This window comes from Ooceraea biroi, chromosome 11 (genome assembly GCF_003672135.1).
Source record: "Ooceraea biroi isolate clonal line C1 chromosome 11, Obir_v5.4, whole genome shotgun sequence".
NCBI lineage: Eukaryota > Metazoa > Arthropoda > Insecta > Hymenoptera > Formicidae > Ooceraea > Ooceraea biroi.
Genome location: NC_039516.1, coordinates 3,481,328 through 3,502,344, shown reverse-complemented (window position 1 = coordinate 3,502,344; position 21,017 = coordinate 3,481,328). Strand labels below are relative to the sequence as shown.

Genomic DNA, 21,017 nt, shown 5'->3' with positions numbered 1-21,017 from the left:
GAACCAAGGCTGCGTTCCATTATTCACTGCTAGAGACCCTCATAATCTCACAACATTTCGTAAACGGTCTGTTCATAAACAAATAATAAACATCTCTATACATGGAGAGCTCTTAATACAGCATCAATAACGCAATAGTGAAACACGTCTCAAATATTATGTCAGAATAATTCAATTTTATATTATTCAATTAATAATTTTCACTTCTAAATCATTTAAGAAATACTGTAAACAATTTCCAAACATCTTGAGAAAATCATAATTAATGTTGGTTAATTAATGTTGTTTAATTAATATACGAAATGTGAGATTATGAGGGTCTCTATTCACTGCCAGTACTGAAAATCGGAACGCAGCCCAAGTTCAATATGGAAGCGTTTTAAGGCCGGTATTCATAGTCGGATCTTATATACCAGCCTAAATGGAAGCAGTTTTACGTTCGTTTATGCAACACTGCAGGCAGAGCATCCAGAGCAGTACCTCTTAAGTAGCTGAGCAGATGGGATATATCTCTGCATAAACGAATGACAAACGCGCTGCAGTCGCTTTCGAAGGCAGAGTAAACGAACATCTGCGCCAGCCACTGCGTAAACGAACGCACCCAGTAAAACGGGGTCTACAATAAGAATTTAAGGCGTAAGATTTAAGAAATTGACCAATCACAGTAGATCATTCTCTTTATATTCGATTGTGATTGGTCAATTTCTTAAATCTTACGCCTTAAATTCTTATTGTAGACCCCGCTTAAGTTAAATTGAGAGAGATATATTCACAGTCCATTCTTATAAGTCTATTCTTGAAGGTAATCTTGAATATATTTTTTAGATACTAATCAGCTATCTGTTAACTAACAGATCAACTAACAGATCGTGGATCTGGCTTTGATTCACCAATACATTTAATAATTCTGGACAAATTCAACACGAAGAATTGAAAACGACTCTACTGGCGCTACCTAGGGATTTCTATTTTTCTCTCTAGATTTTCTTATTTTTACAAATCTTCAATTATTCTTGTAACTACAGAGAGAGCATTGTATAAAATTGTTGTGTTTGAATAAATTTATTTGTCGATTACTGTAAAGCGTTACGCCTACGAAGTTTATTTAACAACAGCCACATGAGAACGTACCACGAGTACCAACCATAGAATCTTTCTAGTTTACTGCAGCGAGATGTCGCTTCATTCGTACATCGCTGCCATGGGCACGTGACTTGCATTATACCTTTGAAGTGAGCTGCACATCTCATGCGTACATAAACTGCCGCGGCCATTTTGACTTTGCTATTTCGAACGCGACAGACATAACATTTCATGTTGAAATTTGGGAAATTTGACAAAAAGTAGCGCGATAAGAGCGTTTATTGATTAATGCTCATACTATAGCAAGACGTGCGTGTCGCACAATTCGACAGGCTTCTGAAATGAGAGGTATCATCACATAGTAAAAGCTACCGGCAAAAATTGCTAAAGTCGGTTCAAATTTAGCACTTTTCCGTCAGCAACGGTTGATTTGAATCTTCGATGATTTTATAAGAATACATTTCGTTCGAACATATTTTACAGAGTCAATAAGATGTTGAAAAGTGATATTACGATAACATTGTTGCGATGGCTTTCCAAGAGGGGGGAGGGGGGGACGGTCAATGTTCATTTTAACATCCCTCTCTTGCAAAGTATATTCGCCGAAGAAAATCCAATATGCGTTAATTACTTTTGAATACTGTTTACCATTCATTTAGCTCGATTTTTTAGAATTGGATTTCAATGATGTTAATAAATGAAATGACTGTTCGACTAGGCACTAGGTGAAGAGAGCATGTGTACGCGAAATCAAAATGAAATCTAAATCCGCGAGCTCGTACGGTGCGATAAATATTGCCATTATCACGCCTGCCCGAAGCACAAACATCGCGTCATTCGATAAGAACCTCGGTCATGATCCAGTAGAGTTAACCTCTCGGACTGTTCCGAGAAATGTGGCCGCTTTCGCGAGGAAAGTCGAGGTAACGATGAGGCCGAGGCCGCATGCGTGTGCCTACGCGCGTTCTTCAAGACCTTCGGTGGACCATAAGGAACGCCTTTAAGCGGCGCAGGGACGCGAGCGGGAAACTCTAACGTATCGAGCAAGCGAGTCTTCATTTTCCAAACGGTATAGTTCTATCAAAATAATATATCGTAATTTTAAAAATAGAATCTCGAGACAAGTTTTATTTATGTAACGTTATAAACATGTGGAAAATGGCATCGAATCAATAAGGACTCGCCCCCATTAATCAGAAAGCATTAACTGATGAATTAATCATTTTCACCCTATATTTTATTCTATCACATTCGAAATTGAAATTTCAACGTATCGCGACACTCTTGCAGGACGGACATTGGGACTGGAAAATACCGTGACCCGGCAGGCGATTCCGGGGTAAGCGGACGAACCTGTTCATCCGAATCACACGACCGCAGGATCTCCAGGTACTGAACCGTATTTCGCAGAGCGATACACGAGTCTATATTATAAGCGCCCCTTCTCTTCCCCTTTCAGTCCCCCTTTCAGCGTGAAAGAACACGGCAGCCTATGGACGCTCCTCGCTTCGCCGGCCGGGAAAGGTGGCGAGAGACAGCGTGAAAAGGATTCATCCGGCGGGCCGTCCGGCAGTCATTCGCCCGGTCGGCATCACGTCCGGAGTGCGCGCAAGTGCGAGTCGTGCAAGAACGACGCGGCGCGCAGCGCGGTCGATGGGACGTGTATCGGAGCGGAGTGGATTATATATTGGTCGCGCATGGCCAATGTAGGCAGGTAGGATCCGCATCGTTTCGACCGCGAGGATCCGACCGAGCCCGGCTGGAATCACGCTCGCCCAAGTTCGACGAAGATGGCCGCCCGATGACGGTGTCGAGGTCCGTGGGATCCCCGTACGCGCATCGATCGCGCGCGATCGAGGAACATCGGGGCAGTTTCCCGCGGAGGGAGTGCCTGCCACCCGAGTGCTCAAGCACACCGACACGTGCGATGGACCGAGTGATGCCGAAGTGACGTTCAGGGACGCCCGTCGAATTGTCCTGCGTGTGTCGCTCCTGGAAGTAAGCATTGCTCCCGCGAGGACAGTGACGTGAATTTCGTTTGGAGAACGACAGACTCGTCTGCTGAAAAAAATTTGATCCTGAAAGAAAGAGACTAAAGTGCGAAAACAACGTGCGAGTTCGTATTGGAGTGGTAAAGGTATCTGCACGTATATCACTCTTTATATATTTTTCCGCGAAGAAAAACTGTACATTGTTTGGAAATCTTTAGATACTTTAAAGTCTACGTTACTCCAAACCACATATCGCTACGTGCATACTCGATAATGGTGGACGGCATTAATTAAAGTCTATTCAGAGGTTTAAAAAATTCCTATACACAAATAGATAGGAAAGAATTAAAAAACCTGAAGCTTTTATGTTTCGTTAAAGTGGTTAGCATAGCCCAGTCGGGAAGCGGTAGACGCTTGAACGCGCCGGCGGACGTAACGGAGTTATCCTGGCCGGGAGATCCGTTACCTTCGAGGAGCAAGAGAGCGCGAAGCGGGTAGAAGAAGCAGGCGATCCTGTTGGTTTCCACGATTTTACCTGGTGCAATTACGAAAGCGCCGCGGCCAACGACCAATGTGCCCGTGCGATGTGTTCGAGCAAGCAGAAGCAGGCGAAGAATTATGAAACCCGTCACTGGCCGTTGAGCCTCGCTGAATCGCTAACGTAAATGCTCGCGCGGGCGATATCGGATACAGGAATATCATGAATCGAATTAGTGCGAAGCGGAGGAGTTCGGTTTCACATATCTCGGTATACGTGCATGAATTTTCCTGATTCTGAATCATACTGCGCCTACCGTGTAAGATTCCAATTTCCGGAATAGAAATTCCATGCAGTAAATTTAGTGTGACATCAGAAAGTGCGTATCGAGGAGGCTCCGCGTGGAAAGGGGGCGAGCGAAAAGAAGAATATCGAGGTCGGTACTGTAAGAAGAAGAATGGTATGCACGAAGGATCGTCGACGATGTATCGATCGAGACCATGCGAGATTCCGACATTGTAAAAACTTCGTCAACAGAAAAGACCCGACACGAAACTCGTCTTCGTAGAACGCTCGTTGCGGGGTCAACGCGCTCCGATCGAACATCATGGGCAAATATTTAATACGAACATTAGCGAAATTCGATATTATCGCCGTTGAACAAAAATAATAAAAAGAAAAACTAATCGATAGATCAAGTTGTGCTGTTTAACGGATTAGAATCGTGCAGCTAGCTCGCGCAACGAACCAGCTCTGACAACAGAAAGCGGAAGCCAGCATCGATCGGAAACGATCGATTGACACGGTGGGATCGTCCGGATGGGAGTACCAAGAGTGCCGAGTGTGGCAATAGTTTCTTCAGGGCCGCGACTTCCGCTGGGAAACAGAAGATGGAACGCAGGGCCGACCGCTACGGCGCTAGGGAGATGCGCCACTCGAGGAGCGAGGATCTGCTCGGCACGATCTCCAGGTCCCCCAGTCCGATCGTCGACTTACCAACTACTACATCCGAGGATGATTTGATCGCGGCCAGCGCCCTCCGGGAGTCGGGTATCTACGACGAAGCCGTCGGCGGCATGGGCCTTGCGGGTCCGTCACGTCGCATCCTATCATCGCCACCTAGGGCAATGGGAGTACCCGTCGATCCGGAGGACTCTATCCGCGACATCGTCACCGAAAACGATCTCTACAGGTCAGTGCGAAATCGTTCATCTTTATCCGCCGCGTAGACGCATCTGTTAATATTGTCAATATCTATAATCTCAAATATTAATATCTAAAATCTGACCGTTTGAATATTCTTCTCATAGTGTCTTACGCTTAAAAAAATTTAAATTGTGAAACAGCATGCGATCTGAGCGAGGAAATAATTAATATTTTTTATGTCAATCAAAAGACACGTATATCATGAGATTGCAGTAGATTTCTACTTTTGTTTGTTGGCGTATGTGGGACGTGAGATGGCAATGAGATCATCGGCCATTAGCATTTTTATCGAGGTAATCGATGGATCATGTCTATTCCTCGAGTCTATGAAATCGGTAGATACGTGCGTAAGATTGCTGTTACCTTCGCTGCAAAAGTTGCGTAGTTTTGTTAGTGTGAAAACGTTAAATGGAATATTGTTGTAATATCGTCATGTCTCGATAAAAGGACGGCCTTGGTGTCACAAAGAAACCATTATCTACTTATCTACGTAATCAACGAGAGATGGGAACGAGCGTCATATATTTTTGCTAAGCAATCGGGAGCGGCTTCCGCGTCATAATTGCTCAGCTTGGGATAAAAATATTGCCATATCGATTTTTATTATTTTGTTGTTACGTATAGTATCTCGTGGACCCATGCTGGCATGGAAACTCATGGTATTCAGTACCCCAGCGGATAAAAAATGTCGATGCTAAATTTAGCAATCCGTCAGAGTTGCGTGATACCAATTTATTATTCGCCGTGCCGGCTAATTACTTTCACCGTACCGTCGCTCTTTATTAATATTTTCATCCACGCGTCGTAACGCACCCATTCACAGTTTCCTAATTACGAGGAAGTCCCTAATTACTATCGCCGTTGGAAACAGATTATCAAGATTGTTCGGGATAACTCGTGCCGGAACAATCTTTAATTCTAATTTTGATCACCGGTACTCTCATTGCACGGAATCGAATTGCATGGTAAAATAATTCTTTGTTACTCTAGCGCATTATATAACTTATATAATGTGCTAAAGTAATAAAGTATAAATAATAAAAGTAATAAAATCGTATGTGGTAGAAGCGAGATTGCAGAAATTTTCTCTTCGTTTAACACGTTCGACGTGTCTTGCGATATTTGAATCGCAAAATTTGGAAACCTTGGGATTCTCAGCGAGTTCGATATCGAGTTTGAAATAGGACCGGAATATAATAGCCCAATGATTATGTCATCTCCTATTGATCATGTACGACGGCAACCTTGACGCGAGCCTCGTGTTACACGGACCAGATGATTTTCGCACTTCGATGACCATCGCGGGGACCAGCCACTCGCTCACCGGCTGCCGGAAGAACCGCGCGAGCGTGGTACCGGAATACCGGCTACAGGCCGCATGAAGAATCGGTCCGGATCGGTCCGAATCGGTCGGCACAGCCAGCCACGTGAAAGCGAAAGTTCGCGGGGACCGAGTGAACGAACGAACTGGAAGCGGGGAGGAAGCCTCTCGCGCGCGATCGCGGTGAAATCGATTTCGAGCGCGAGACGCGAAGAAACCCGGAGGCCCCGAGGGCCTCAAGTGCGGGATAAACAGCGCACATCCGGTTCTGTTTCACCCGCTGGAACAATGGCTGAGAACGGATCGCGGATCCATCGCGAACGATCCGCCGATGCTGCGACGAATGGCGAAGATACGTGCAGCGAAAGACGCGTATCCGCGTACGTTAGATTTGACGATGGGAAACCCTAAAGATCTTCTCATACCTGCTTTCTCGTAGATCTTGTATTTTAAGTGTTCTCGATTTACCGCTTTGGTTTCTAATAATCGGCTCATCCTTTCCTACCTTTGCAGATACGTCCTGTTCAAGCGGCACTACGACAAGTACGTGGATCTCTCCGAAAAATATAAGGAGGCGAAGAGCATTGCCTATTATCTGGAGGAACGTTATCACGAGATCAAGGTACGTGGGAACACTTTCGGTTCATGGTTGAAGACTTCGCCGCGTCACTAATAAAGATAATACGATTCGTATCATATCGTAACAACATATGATAATTTGTACGTTGTTAACACCGTGACGTAAAATTTACTACATTATAAGTACAAAGTATTATATATTTATAAGTAGATCGACTCTTTCCTATATTCGTAATATTTTAGCTTTTTCGTAAATTATAACGGATTTCAATCACACTTTTATATTTTTATACGTTGTACCATTTTATGATACACAACAAAAGAAAATCGTATCGCACTTTCCCACGTTAAATCGCGATAGCTTGCCCATTGTTAGATGTGGCACGATACACCTATTCCCACGGTACATTTTGTCGCTATTGTTGAAATAATTCGGCGGTTCTTGAAATTTCATGCGCGTGTTGCATTGGTGCAGTTTTCTTCTTCTTGTAAAAACTAATTTAACGCATCTCGAGATGCTTTAATGCTTCGAATGGGTCTCACTGAGAGAGTTTCTTCCATTTAATTTTACTCTTCTTCTAGCCAATTATGCAATAAACTCTTCATGCTCTAGGGCTCCGCATGCTATTTTATAATAGCGACGAAAGCTATGTCTCGCTGTTTCTCGCAATGAAAAGCAATGGTAGTTGCGAAATAATTGACTTGGAAATTAAAGCTGTCTTTTCGGTTTGCCGCTAAGTTTCTTTCGTTTAACTCTTTCATTCGTCTAATTACCTGGATTCTGCTACGAGGGACCGAGTGAACGGTACGAGTGAAGTTGTAGAAGTACAGCAAGTCATTAATCAATGTCACGCACGCTGGAGACAACCGCGATTAATCTAACGGAGTCCTTTTAAAACAAAACTACTGCACAAACACATATCCCGTTGCTTAATTTGCTTACTCTTCTCTAATTTCTCGAGAGTGACGTTCATGAGACAATCTCGCGAGTTTGAAATCACGCTGCCCGTCCTCTCGCCTCTGGAGACGTGGCTGTCTATGTCCGAGTTGTTGGAGAAATTATCTGAAATGGGAGTTATAAGCGGAGTCACAAACTAATCTGACGCGGAAGACAAATCGTATAAGACATCAGCACGAACATAACGCGACTCATATCGTGATGATAGTCATCAAGATGCGTTAGTTCTTCCGTGATCTCGTTAGCCTCGGCGCTCGATGATGTTATCTCACCGGCTGATTGTGAGTCAGCTTGGCGCAGTGAAATCGAGTCTCCTTTCTTGTAACATTACCTGCGAATCGCATTCGCGTTTCGCATTGCAGACCGGAAGAATCCGCGAGAGAAAGAAATAAAAGAGAAAAGAATAAATCAGCGAAGGAATTCGCTCTATTCGCCGGGAATAGATCTTTTCTAACGAACTTTGTTTCATTTCGTTATCTATTGTACGATTTCATCATCAATTTTCTCGATATTTCAATTAATATTCACATGATGAGTAATATACTTCCGACATCTCTTTTTGATATAAACAACCAAGAATTTTAATTAGGAAAAGTGGCAGTTTCTTCGGCACGTTCGTTTTTCCTCGCCAGAATCAATCGCGCATATAATCACATACTGTGGCGGCCTCGTAAACTCGCTGGCAATTTCTGATCGTGACAACCACGCAGAACATCTCTCGCGAGATAACTCTCGACATACCGATCATGAAATTTCTGAGCAAATATGCTCGGCATGCTTGATGGGACGTGGATCTTGAATGCGTGGATCTCGCTGTTGACTCACGAGTTGTGTGGAGAAAACGTTTCTTCTTTGAATTTTTTAATTTCAAAGGGTACTCAGTGTATCGTCACGCGTACAAATCTTTTCTTCCGATCCGCTAAACTGCAGTCCAATTCAATGTTCCACTGCATGCGGATAATTTAGCTTCAGCTTTTACTGACCATTTTCACAAAACGTCTCGTGCTATTCGCGTACAGGGACACGCAATGGAATCTTGTGGCGATTACTTTTTTTAGAAAGACGAGACATTCCCGACCGCGGACCCCGACGAGTCCGAGAGGTCACATCTTTGTTTCTCTTCTGACGCGATTCTTTCCTTGGCCTTGTCGCTTGATAATCACTAACTTGTAAGTCTGCTTCATCGAATCATAACTCTCTTAATTCCCTCGAAATGGTAGTATCAATTTTACGTTCATAATGCAATAACTTACTCTGCATAATGAATTTCTAATTGAAAAGATCACATAAATTTGTTTCAATATCTTAATCATTGACGATGATGATCGCGAATGGCTTATTCCGATCGAAAATTACTTTACTTTGTCTTTTTCTATTTTACTCTGCTTTTAATTTTTAATCAATTATTTTGCAAATTACATTGATAATTACTGTGCCTTAGATCATCAACTCAGTAATATACTAGTAATATGAGTTGCTCGTAAGCCGTAACAAAAACAAAGCGCGCGGTGCAGGATGCTATTCTCGTTACTCTACTTTTCCTATGGCATGCATATCCTGTCTTCAGGTCGTTCTCCGTCTCGCCATGTATTTTCTGCATACCGCCCACTTGTCGTCTACATTTTTCGTGCCTGGAACTGGGGTGACGGATGCGCGAACGCTTTCGAGGTCGCAGAGTTTCCTTCTTCGCCCTCGGATCTGTCTCGTCACTGAGATTTGTCCTGATTTCAGCAGTTCGTGACGTGTTTCGATATAGATTTAAAATATAAGACTACCGGTATGATAACTTACACCATCAATATATGCTGCGGTGTTAATGCAATTGCCGACGCATCTCATTTTTTTGTCGTCGCCACAGGATGATATCGCAGATGCGGTAAAAGCAACGGTATAATGCGTCTGACCTAAAGAGAGATCGCGGACCAAAATGGCAGTCAGCCTCTCCTTTATTCCACTTTCCTGCCACGTTGTGCATCCTTCGGCTTGGTTTCCGCTTCTTCTCCGCATTACGGTATTCCCTTTGGAATTGGCACTCCCCACCTCATTTGCCAGATAAGATTTCCCAATGGGATCGAATGAGGTGCAATTTAAAAAAAGGATTGCGGAGTGAAACACGAGCTCCGACATCGATATCCCTTGGTATTTCCTTCACGGTATTCTGTTTTATCTCGTCGCGTAAAAATTTATAGACATTAATTAAGCACAATTCTTTTCACACTTGGATCTTTAATCATGGAACTTTAATGTTATACTTTATCTCTTATTCCACATTTGTTCCATTAATGATGCATATAATCTACCTTAATTGTAGACTATTTTACAGCATTATCATTAAATTAGAATCAGCAAAATTTATACTTACGTCACAAAATTATTTTGTTAAGACTGGTGTTTCCTTCGACGTTTCCGGTTTCCCAACTTCCCGTTTTTCAGCGTCTAATAGGTAAAACAGCTTACCAGAGGAACCTAACGTTCCTGGCAGCATCGTAGCTGCCGTTCATCAACCTCTCCAGCCTGACTTTACCCACCTAGTTGACCTACAATGTGTAGCTGACTAGTTAGTCGCCGCTAGACAGAACTAAAAGCGGCAGCGGAGGAGTGCCGAGTGTGCGTCATTCGTCGGCGTCATGCAATCGCGCGAAGTCGAGCTAGACGCGGGTCACCAGTGATTGTCAACGTGCATAATATCTGATTAAGCGACAGCAGCCTGGAAGCAGCCTGGAACAAAAATCTTAGAATAGACTTTTGCAGAACGAAAATCGCGATTTGAAACGAGTCTGCACAGCTAGTTTAGATATTTTGCACAATCATGCGCGTAGCAAGATCTCTTTCACGATGAATGATCGTAAGAACGTGCCGTTCACCGACAGGCACTGAACTGAAGTGCCGTATTCACGCTGTCGTTGACGCGATAAATGCGAAGATGATTTCTCCATTGCCATTAAAATATTGAAGCATGTATCATTAGAGTAAGCAGAATGCGAAATGAAACTGAAAGAGAAAATCTGATCTTGTATTTTAAAATTGGGTTATTTCTTAAATGGACATGATTCGTGATACTCGAACTTCAAGTCACTCGACAAAAATCGAGAAAGCGATTCTCGGTGTGCATTAAGAAAGCGCATGCATCATTAAGATCTCACTTTCAAAGATATTTCTTAATAGCGTTTTTAATCTTCAACTATGTAACGCCGTTGCGAAGCATTCATTCTTTTCACGTGTGAGAGAATCACGCAAATTAACTCGATGATTTTTTTTCCCGAAGGCTGAGCGGGACAAGCTAGAAGAGGCCCGAAGAAATTTGGAGAGACGACTGGAAGGTTGCGAGACGGAACTACGCGGCAAAGAGGATGAGCTCTTCCTGCAGTTGGAGAGGAGTCTACGATTGGAGGAGGAGGTTGAGCGGGCCAAAGCCGAAAGAGACAGTTATCTGGAGGCGCAGGATCGACTGGAGCAACAGCGAGAGTCAGCTTTCCGTCGTTTGCAGATGCAACTCGAACAGAACGAGATTACAAGACGAGATCTCGAGAGAGCGCGCCAGGATGTCATCCGGCAGGCAACCGTTATCCGTGCCGAAAGGGATACCCTGGAAAGAGAGGTAAATGTGTCATCTTTTCATGTAAATCCGAGAAATTCAATTAATTCACGGTCTCCTCTTGCAGAATGAGGTGTTAAGGCAGAGACTCCGACTCGAGCAGGACGAACTGGGAGCTGAGCGGCGTCGTCGGGAGGAAGGTGTCGCGGCGCTGACTAGGGAGACTATAGCGTTGAAGCACGCGACCCGCCATCTGACTGCCGCAACGTTCCACGCGACATCCTGTCGGAACCGTCGTCGATGTTCCATTTGCACATACGCTAGACATACATTTGCCACTGTCGACAATTATCGCGACAAGTAAGTAAACCAGAAATTCCGATCGTGACTTTTACGAGTCCGCAATTCAAAATTGTCGCTTTCAAAATTGTCAAAGAGAAATGGATCGTAGAATGCTTGATATATTGATCAGCTGTGTTGTTTTTTGCAGTGGGAAGCTCTTGCAGTGCCTTCAAACGCCCTTACAAGATCTTCGTAGCTGGTTACGGCCCAGCGCGACGTCCTCGGCTGGCACATCTCGCGTTCCGCGAATCGGATCGACTATAGTCGATCGCGAAATTTGTTACATTGACGACTCGAGTGTCGACAGCAGCAGCAACGGCAGTACCAACAGCCGAAGCTGTAGCAGCAGTACCAGCAGTAGCAACAGCGCTTACGACGACGAGGCATATCCAAGCACTCCGATAGCCGAGCCTTCGCTCTCCTCAGCCACCTCCAGTGTTCCACATACTGCCAGAGCGTTTTCCTCGGATTCGGGGTTTGTTTTGCTCTAAGGAAAATGATTTTTGGAATAATACATATATTAATGCCCGATTACGCTAACTTTCCTATCTTCATTCAGATTTTCCTCGGAGATTGGGGATCGCAGGTCCCGATGCTTCGAGAATATCGCCAGTAGCACTAGCAGTAGCAGCGGTAAAAGCAGAAATATCAGCGAGTCGCTGGATAGCAACGAAGTCGACGATCAAGGTGGCGTGGTTGGAAGAGATGGGCTCGTTCGCTCGAGATGGACTTCCTCCTTCCGCAGATTACTCGGACGAAAGCCGAAGAGTAAGCTCGATCGTTCTGCAGGGCCGAGCAAGACTGACGAATCACGATGAAGCCACTTGTACCAAGATAAGGATTCATCGTACATACATTCTCCCGTCCTCTTTTCTCTTCCGTGGCCAGTTCCGTAAAAATACTCGAAATGAATCCTTCACGAACTGGTCGCTCCTTCATTCTCGCCGGAAGGTATCGAAACTGCCGTGGTTTGCATACTGACTCTGCCGAAGAAGATTGGAAATACGGATTTAGGGATTCAGGGATCCTGGGTTTCTGGGAAAGTAACCGTAAATGACCGCACAGTGTTTCAAAGCTTCCAGCTTCTAATGATATGATCATGCCCTGCCTGCACAGGCGTCGCGAAAACACGTCGCGTAGACGTGCACACGACGTAGTGACGTCGTGGTGACGTGCTTGTCACGTACAGTGCTGGCAGGAATGATTCATCTTCCTCGAGATTAAACACGAATTTATGCTAAGGCGTGTAAAAAAATGTAGCAAGAAAACTGAAGCTTGTTATTTTCTTGGTTTCTTCGTAATGTTTCTCACGCAGCACTCAGTTTAGCAAAAATCGTGTATTCGACTTCAGAATCCAGAAATCCTGAGTATAGATCCCGAAGTTCTTTCTCCACTATAGGAATTGAATAAGTTAGAGAATTACAACTATGTACATGTAAGATAAAGGAATTAGATTATTAAAAATGAAGGATTGAAGTTTATATGTATATTTATTAGCAAATTGTATAGTTGGGTCTTAAAGGTTTTCGAGTTTTTAAAGATGATGCAGTTTTAAGAAATTCGTTTCAAACCGAATTTTTTTATAGTAATAAGAGAAAAGCAATGTTCTTACGTTGTTACCGTTTACCGTTTTCACGGCGATCGTTATTGTATTTGCCAAAGAATACAGTGGCCTGTGATCGCAAAGTTTACCAACTCAATTGATCGCTATGGAATTTAGAGATTTTAAATTCGTGACGATTTTCTTACCATCACGTCAATATTTCAGCATTTACGATAAGGAGATCAGTGAATGAAATTTTAAATACGCGTGTGTAGTGAAAGTGATTGGACCAAATTGCTGACATGGCACAATTCTGTTACGACGATGTTGTGAAATGTAGAAAATTTCAATATACAAATATTATAAATGGAAATAAAAATATGTATACGATATGAAACGTATTTGTTACGACATATTTCTGAGTATTTCTTTTATTAATAGATTCTTAAGTAAATAGATTACAGCAATTATAAACATTTACACGAATTCAGGGCTCAGTAATTCGCAGATTAGTGAGAATTAGTAAATTAATGGAATTAATTCATTTCGAAAAAAACGTTATCAGAAATATACTGAGTATAATAGCCGAGTGTCGGATGTTCCGATTATTTAATCATATCTTATCATCACACATCTGTTGTTATCTTCTAGTTGTTATTACCTATTGTATATAAATTCTGATTTAAATGTATATAACGACGTCATATTCGATAAAGAACAGAAAAATACATATCTTTTATCGCGACTGCGTACAAATCTATCTTGTTGAGATCGTGAAGCTTACCAGTAACTACTTACTCATCGAGTTTGTAATCATATAAATCCGTATTAAATCTACGAATTGAGATCAATGTTCATCAAATAAAATTGTAATTTGAATGGAAAGTGGAAAAAGTGGAATTTTAAAATGTCGAATCAATTACGTCAATTCAATTCTCTGAATGATATATTGAGCCATGAGACATGCCACATGTCACAAGTATATCTCGGCGGAATGCGGAAATTACTTCTTTCACTTTCTTTCGATAGTCGCTCCAAATGTTTGCTTGCGACACATTGATCACTCATAAAGAATCAATTCTGCACATCGGCTAAAGCAGTTCCACTAAAACAAACTCGTTGCCTGTTTATTTCCTGCGGATAGCAGCGTTAACTCAGCGCGATATCGTATGATATCGTTCGCCAACTGTGTTCTCCCACTTACGAGCACCTATCTTGCTGTCGCGTTAGAGAAAAACCGGCGTACAAAACCGGTGAAGTCCATACGCACTCCGCGTTGCCCGCGAATAATCTCGACAGCCCGACTTCGGCGTGCGAGCATCAGCGTAACGGTGTCCTCCAACGGGCTTTGTTCTTCTCTAGCGCAACAGGTATGTAGGTGTTCACTTTTAATAGGCCGAAGCTGGGCCGCGATCAAACAACTCTCAAACAACCAGACATTTTCAGACATTCCTCAAATAAGAACAGGAATTTTTCTGTAGAGTTTAGTCGCCAAAGGACAACTTCGTAGATATTTGAAAGGATTAAAATGTATGAACAGCAATTTTCATCTTTGAGCACAATTCTTGCAAGCATTTTTCATAATTTAATCGTTATCAACAATAATAGAGTAAAAAAATAACGAAAAAAAGTGACAGTTAAGCGCGTTTGGTGTGCGAATGTGGTAAGTGCATTCGTATTTTTAGCAATAACTGAACCGCAAATAACGATAAATGTCCCTTATCTCGGAACATAACTGAGCGCTTGGAAAGAGAGGAAAATCCTCTTCGCTTGATTTTAGCATGGGTTATTCGAAGAATACCTTTCGATTTCTTGAAAACTATGTGAATTAATAAAAAAACATTTACAATAAAAATTTCACAGAACGTCGCGAAAAAAGAATTTTTGTTTGATTGATAAAATGTTTGATTCCCTCGCTTCACTCCAACAAAATGTTCGATTAATTCGGCACATTTTTACATTTACATTAGGCATCCTGATATGAATCGTAATTATTTGGCACGACATTGAGTATTGTGCTCACCTTGAAGCACATGTTGCGTTTAAATTTATCTTTACACTACACGTGCATCAGTAATGCCTAGCAAAAAACAATGAAAAAGAAGTCAGAGGCCATAGCGTTTTCAATCTGACGAGATTTAAATTTTAAAACTTGAACAAAACGGCTTGATTGAACGGTGGAGGATGAAAGTACGTGAAATAGAAGTTACACTTGCATTTCTAAATTATTATTATATGTCAATTCTTTCTAATCGTCGTTTTCCTCATACATAATAGCGGAATCTTATCGATGCAGGCCACGTATGATGATTTAATCGAACTATTATTGGTACCCATCGAATTGACACGATACTGAAATCAGTACATATGAGTCACACATGTGACGTATCAGTGTGCATACACAAGCCATACGTCGCGTAAGATTAAAAGCTTCCACTTTACACCTCTTTCATAAAACTTCAGAAGTGTATTGCATTATGCAATACAATATTTGACAGCAAATCCCGTTACGTGATCTACAAAAGAACTACTATGCAATTAGTTTTTAACGTAGCATGTATGATAATGCGCTAGAGTTGCAATTATTATATTTCTAAATATTAAAAAAAAATAAAAAATTGTAATATATAATACTTAATCTTTCTCTCTTACTCAACTAATATTATATTAATATTTATTTAGAGCGGCGAAAATCAATCTCTTGATATCGCTCGTTCTGCTAAATTTTAATTAAAACCGCTCGACTGAGAAAAAACATCGCGAAGTTATCGTGAAAGATTACGATACATAAAATTGCATGAGATTTTCACGAATCGCGATAAGATCGTTAATCACTTGAGTGATATATGACCCATATGTTCTACGAACGGGTATATATAGGTATATATAGGTGCAGCCACGGTGCAAAGACGATACTAAACTCGCCAACACGTCAATCAGGAAGTTGAGAATTTTGCAAGTAAAATATCGAACGTAAATCGACCACAATCTTGATCATAAACTAGATTTCTATTCGCAATGAATGTTATTTAGTTAAAAACACACTTCGTCCTATTTAAACGAACGCAAAACATTTACAAGGACTACTATTTGTTCGCCTCGAGGTCACTCGAGTGCGTTAAACTGCTCCGTGAAATATTGGTTTACATAAAATCGATGATTCATTTCTCTATATGGATTTATTTTCATCCGGCAGAAGGAGAGAGCAGGCCTCTAATAACGTCTAATCGTATCCGTCTCATATAAAAAATTTCCTGTACTCTCGTCATCGTTTAATCCATTCTCGTTCTTATCTCCGATGTGCAAGAGCATTACTTACTGTGTGCAAGTCTAAGAGTACTAGAAACACGAAAAGATAAGGAATTATATAAAATCAGTTATGCCAGATACGAAATCCAAAAGTAAAACTCAATCGCTAAACATTAATAACACCAGATCTTTTTACTTTTGCAAGTAGACGCAGCAACCAATCTAAATGGATAAAATGGAGCAAGGACCATCACCGCATCAACCTGGTTTCATGCCACCTGCTTATGTGCCGCAACCTGGTTACATGCCGCCGCAACCGGACATGAGATGTCCGCTGCCCAACCCCAACCCACCCCCACAACAAAGTGAGCACAAAATCATTTTTAGAGATAATCGCGAATGGTCGGAATATTGAGGAACGATATTGTACGCATATAAATAATTCAAAATTAATCATTCTTAAAATTTAATGCGATATTTGTTGCAGACGTGGTCATATCGAGTGTGGCCTTCGGACCTGAATCGCAACACATGATCTGCCCGCACTGCCATGCCAACGTATCCACCCGCATAGAGACTGAAGCGAACACGAAGACGCATCTATTTGCATTGCTCCTCTGTCTACTGGGGTAAGATCATAAGATACGATCCGGAGGTCCCAGGATAATGAGAGGCACGATTAAATCGGAATTTTCTTTTCCTTCTAGATGCTGGTGTTGCGCACCTTGTCCTTACTGCATGGATACCTGTATGGTGAAGAAACATTATTGTCCAGCATGTACCGCTTATCTGGGATCGTCTGATAACTAATCTTAGCGTAGGAATAAAGAATTGCGACTATACCGATGTCAAACATCGATTGTTATTCACGCGAATCACGTGCGTAAACGACACAATGCAAATTTCATTAGATGCATTTTAGATGAGGACACATTATCGAGTTATCTGCGCATAAAGCTATACTGCAAAACTGGTTTTTGTAAGATTTATATAATTTCAGTTTTGTTATTTTTATAATCTACTCTTCTTCTTTATCTTTGTAAGCATTAATAAGGAAAATTACATGTGTGTTTATATATTATTCGTACTATTTGAAAAAATTTCTACTTAATATGTACATATACATATACATATATAATGAAGCGATCAAAGAGAAAGCACTGTATGACTCTTTTAAATATTCCTCGTAATTTTTATATTGTATCTGTGACTGCCCTATAAATGAAAGTACTGTAAAATTTATATACTTTTATATCAATTTAAAACAGAAATTTCAAGCAAAATGTTAGCTGAAGGTAAAAGTAATAATGTACAGTTATTTCTTCTCGTGTGAAACATTTATTGAACCGGAAATAAGTGTTTACATTTAAATATAATAATTTTGAATTCTTAAAGAATAGGAACAAAGCAAGAAAAAATATATATTAATTTATATTATTTTACATTAATTCTGTGTCAATTATATTCGATAACTTGTATCACGTATATTACATCCGTTTTAACATTTATGACAATGTTCGATAACAATATGATTTAAAATTTCATATGTATAAAGCATAATAATAATGTATTTTTGTATAAAAACATAATAATGTATTTTTCGTTTATTTCAAATGCATCTTGTAATATTCGTTAATTTTTAAAAGTTTTTATTAACCTTTTTATAAATTTCAACAGCTCTTATTAATATTAATCATTATATAATTTTGATATTCAGGAACTCACCTTGTACTCTTGTGTCTCTCATTACAACTTTTATAGAACTTTTATTGAAGGCGTGTGTACGGTGTGAGATTTCAAATATAATATCCAAGAATTTTCGACAAGTTGCAGCAATCTTTTATTCATTCTTTACAAATGTATCGGGAGATATTTTTCCTCGGATCTCAGCTTTGCTTTCGACGATCCGAGTCACTTGCATACAAACTCGGCTGGCAGTATGGCTCGCGAAAATTCTAAGGTCGCTTCATAAAGAAAGTATCTTCTGGTAAAACCATCCCGTCACAGATTTTTATTCGTAGATCCAGTTTTCAGACGCGTGCGTCCAGTCAATTACTTCCTTCTCGCCGAACCACAGACTGATCTCTTTTTTAGCTGATTCAACAGAATCGGAACCGTGGATGATGTTACGGCCAACCTGTATGCAAAAGTCGCCGCGGATTGTGCCGGGTGCGGAATCCTTAGGGTTTGTTTCACCCAGCATCACGCGACCAGTCTTGACGACGTTCAAGCCTTCCCAGACCTGAAATAAGAATTAAAAAAATAAATATATTAATATAAACGTTAACAAATTTTTCGTAACTACCATTAATTTGAACAATAAATTATTTACCATCGGTACAACTGGTCCTGAGCTCATATATTTGACTAAGCCCGGGAAGAAGGGTCTTGATGCCAGATCGGCATAATGTTTCTTCAGAAGCTCTTCGGTGGGCTACAATACATAAAACACAATAATGAAAAAAAATATATACACTCACCCCCAAAAAAAGCGGTACACTAAAATTTAGGGAAAAATTTACCAACCTTCAAATGATCATAACTTTGTAAATAATGAAGATAAAAATATGTTCAAAAATGCAAAATGAAGCTTCAAGTATCCACTTTAAGAATATTTGAATGGCAATTATGGTCGGCCATTTGATTCAAAATGGCGGATGACAAAATGAGAGGATGCAAAAGTGATAACCGAAAGTCCGAGTTTGTGACGGTGCATGGCGTGAATTAGATATCGCAGCCTAATGGGACCAAATGCAAATGAAAATATAGAGTGTTATCTTTAAAATGCTTTTTACCGAGCTCGATGCGATCATTTTTCGCTGAGTTGTGCACCTTTAAAAAAGAAAACACTCTGTTAAGTAAATTTGGAGTATCTCAACAAAAAATGATCGCATCGAGCTTTGTAAAAAAGCGTTTTAAAGATAAAACTCTATACTTTTATATGCATTTAGTCCCATTGGGCTGCAATACCTACTTTACACCATGTGCCATCGCAAACTCGAATCTTCATTTATCAATTTCGCATGCTCTCCCTTTCCGCCATTTTAAAAAACTCGTCGTGCGCAATTTCGATTTAAATTGCGAAAAGTAGGGTTTCAAAGCTTTAAAACCGTTTTTGAAATTTTGTGCTAGGATAGTTAGGTACCGAGATATTCAATTTCGAATTTGCAATATCGTCGATTCAGCAAGGCCTAAGGAATTAGAAAACCCTGCGGTTCGTTTAGTTCTTTTATAATTCCAACTGCTGCGTTCATTATTCTTTATACTCCAAATCCTTCTTATGTGGTGTGTGCGTGTGTGGGTGTAGGTGTATGTAGGTGTGTATGTGCGCGCGCGCGTATATAATTTATAGAAACAGATTTATAATTTTTAAGCAAATGTAAAAAACTCTCATATCTTCAAATTAAAGATTTTTATCACTAACTGGTAACTGTAGGTAGTGTGAATACGAAATAGACGCGTTTGTATTCGCATTCAAAATTTCGCGGCATCCAAGCGTTGCGAACGTCGCGTCGACAAGTTCCAACCTTGAGAGTTTCAGGTTAGGTTTTCTTTTCAGTTGCTTCTTATACTTTCAATTTTCGTTTTCTCTTCGGTTTAAATGCAGAAAATGTAATAATGCGCATATAAATAACCGGTTTTTGATTTATATAGCGCGAATGCTCAACCGTTATTGATTAATTCATTTACCATTTGAATTTTATCACTTTATCACACATGACCTTAAATTCATTATCTAAATCTCGAATGACACGAGACGAGATACTGGTTTTGCACATTTGTAACAAAAAGATGTTACGTATCACCTCACTTCCAATCTTAATAATCGCTAATCCAATTTGTTACCTTCGCCATACATCAATGTCCCAACTCTCGTAACTGGATTCGAATTGGTTTGTTGCAGCGATTCTGAAAAACGCTACGATCGCCGGGGAGCAATTGAATTTAATTATATATTCTGAGACCTGAATTGGAATTAAATACGCCATTGCGCGACCGCGTAATGTTTGGTAATACAACGCACTTTGCACTTGCCAACGCGTACATAGTACTCGAAATGAAGACATTAAAGGAGTAGCTTCAATTTGAATGTAATAAAATCGAATTAAACAGTGAGCTCTTTACTCTCGAAGAACCACGTGGTACATCGCGGGTACGTCGATCCTCGTTGCACCATAGGCTACAGATGGTGAAGTTAGCGATGATGGCGAGCGATACTCACCCAAACCATCCTCATAGCCACCAATTTGAAGCCCTTCTCTTCGAACCGCTGGATAATCTTGCCAACCAGACCGCGCTGGACGCCGTCCGGTTTGACCATGAGGAAGGTGCGTTCCTTGTTTTCCGCCATAATTAATTTGCAGATGATCTGTAGTAGGGCTGAGACGGAGCACAAGACCATGCGGTGCCGACGAGCCGCGAAGGAGTGAGAACGAGGTGACGCGAAACCGCGGCAAGTTTCTTGACGGAAGAGGGGAGTGCCGTGACGTGCAGCGTCGTGACGTCGCGTCGTGCCGGTTGAGGTTCGCCGGCAGTCCGCCGGGTCCCAAGATGTCGAGGCGGTCAGGGTCGTACGCGCGAAGATGAGCACCACGTTCAAATTTCTTCCCATTTCCGCTCATTTTTATGGACGATGAAGACGCGATTTAAACCTTTCGGTCCCTAACCTCAATTCACGACTGCTCACGCATCATTTCTCGCGCGCTATACATCGCTTCGGAAGCGCCAAAAG

The 21,017-nt window shown here is 41.2% G+C and overlaps 3 protein-coding genes across 4 annotated transcripts; 2 read left to right on the top strand and 1 right to left on the bottom strand.

The window, feature by feature from the left end:
- Positions 1-1,997: 1,997 nt before the first annotated feature.
- LOC105288173 lies at positions 1,998-13,428 on the top strand. Its single transcript, XM_011354228.3, has 9 exons — positions 1,998-2,152; positions 2,374-2,472; positions 2,543-3,220; positions 3,454-4,744; positions 6,593-6,701; positions 10,882-11,214; positions 11,279-11,511; positions 11,642-11,968; positions 12,053-13,428. Exons 4-9 carry the CDS (start codon positions 4,443-4,445, stop codon positions 12,309-12,311), a joined length of 1,563 nt encoding a protein of 520 aa, XP_011352530.2. The 5' UTR covers positions 1,998-2,152; positions 2,374-2,472; positions 2,543-3,220; positions 3,454-4,442; the 3' UTR covers positions 12,312-13,428.
- An 870-nt stretch (positions 13,429-14,298) lies between these two features.
- LOC105288174 (lipopolysaccharide-induced tumor necrosis factor-alpha factor) lies at positions 14,299-17,733 on the top strand. Of its 2 annotated transcripts, none has more exons than XM_011354229.3 (4): positions 14,299-14,406; positions 16,494-16,650; positions 16,773-16,914; positions 16,993-17,733. In XM_011354229.3, exons 2-4 carry the CDS (start codon positions 16,512-16,514, stop codon positions 17,093-17,095), a joined length of 384 nt encoding a protein of 127 aa, XP_011352531.1. In that variant the 5' UTR covers positions 14,299-14,406; positions 16,494-16,511; the 3' UTR covers positions 17,096-17,733. The 2 variants fall into 2 exon arrangements, with proteins under 2 accessions (XP_011352531.1, XP_011352532.1); XM_011354230.3 differs by having other exon boundaries at positions 14,317-14,406; positions 16,491-16,650.
- A 368-nt stretch (positions 17,734-18,101) lies between these two features.
- On the bottom strand, positions 18,102-20,760 carry LOC105288175 (nucleoside diphosphate kinase). The gene is made up of 3 exons (XM_011354232.3): positions 20,508-20,760; positions 18,618-18,719; positions 18,102-18,527 (listed from the first exon to the last, which is right to left on the bottom strand). The coding sequence occupies exons 1-3, from the start codon at positions 20,685-20,687 to the stop codon at positions 18,297-18,299; spliced, it is 513 nt and encodes a 170-aa protein (XP_011352534.1). The 5' UTR covers positions 20,688-20,760; the 3' UTR covers positions 18,102-18,296.
- Positions 20,761-21,017: the final 257 nt, after the last annotated feature.

What these genes read in the sequence shown, in the direction of transcription:
- LOC105288174 (XM_011354229.3), top strand. Translation starts at nt 16,512, where the DNA reads ATGGATAAAATGGAGCAAGGACCATCACCGCATCAACCTGGTTTCATG. An exon ending in CAACCCACCCCCACAACAAA is followed by an intron (nt 16,651 to 16,772) that starts GTGAGCACAAAA and finishes TATTTGTTGCAG; the next exon opens with ACGTGGTCATATCGAGTGTG. An exon ending in TTGCTCCTCTGTCTACTGGG is followed by an intron (nt 16,915 to 16,992) that starts GTAAGATCATAA and finishes TTTTCCTTCTAG; the next exon opens with ATGCTGGTGTTGCGCACCTT.
- LOC105288175 (XM_011354232.3), bottom strand. Translation starts at nt 20,687, where the DNA reads ATGGTCTTGTGCTCCGTCTCAGCCCTACTACAGATCATCTGCAAATTA. An exon ending in TGGCTATGAGGATGGTTTGG is followed by an intron (nt 18,720 to 20,507) that starts GTGAGTATCGCT and finishes TATGTATTGTAG; the next exon opens with CCCACCGAAGAGCTTCTGAA. An exon ending in CAGGACCAGTTGTACCGATG is followed by an intron (nt 18,528 to 18,617) that starts GTAAATAATTTA and finishes TTCTTATTTCAG; the next exon opens with GTCTGGGAAGGCTTGAACGT.
- LOC105288173 (XM_011354228.3), top strand. Translation starts at nt 4,443, where the DNA reads ATGGAACGCAGGGCCGACCGCTACGGCGCTAGGGAGATGCGCCACTCG. An exon ending in AACGTTATCACGAGATCAAG is followed by an intron (nt 6,702 to 10,881) that starts GTACGTGGGAAC and finishes TTTTTCCCGAAG; the next exon opens with GCTGAGCGGGACAAGCTAGA. An exon ending in GTCGACAATTATCGCGACAA is followed by an intron (nt 11,512 to 11,641) that starts GTAAGTAAACCA and finishes TGTTTTTTGCAG; the next exon opens with TGGGAAGCTCTTGCAGTGCC.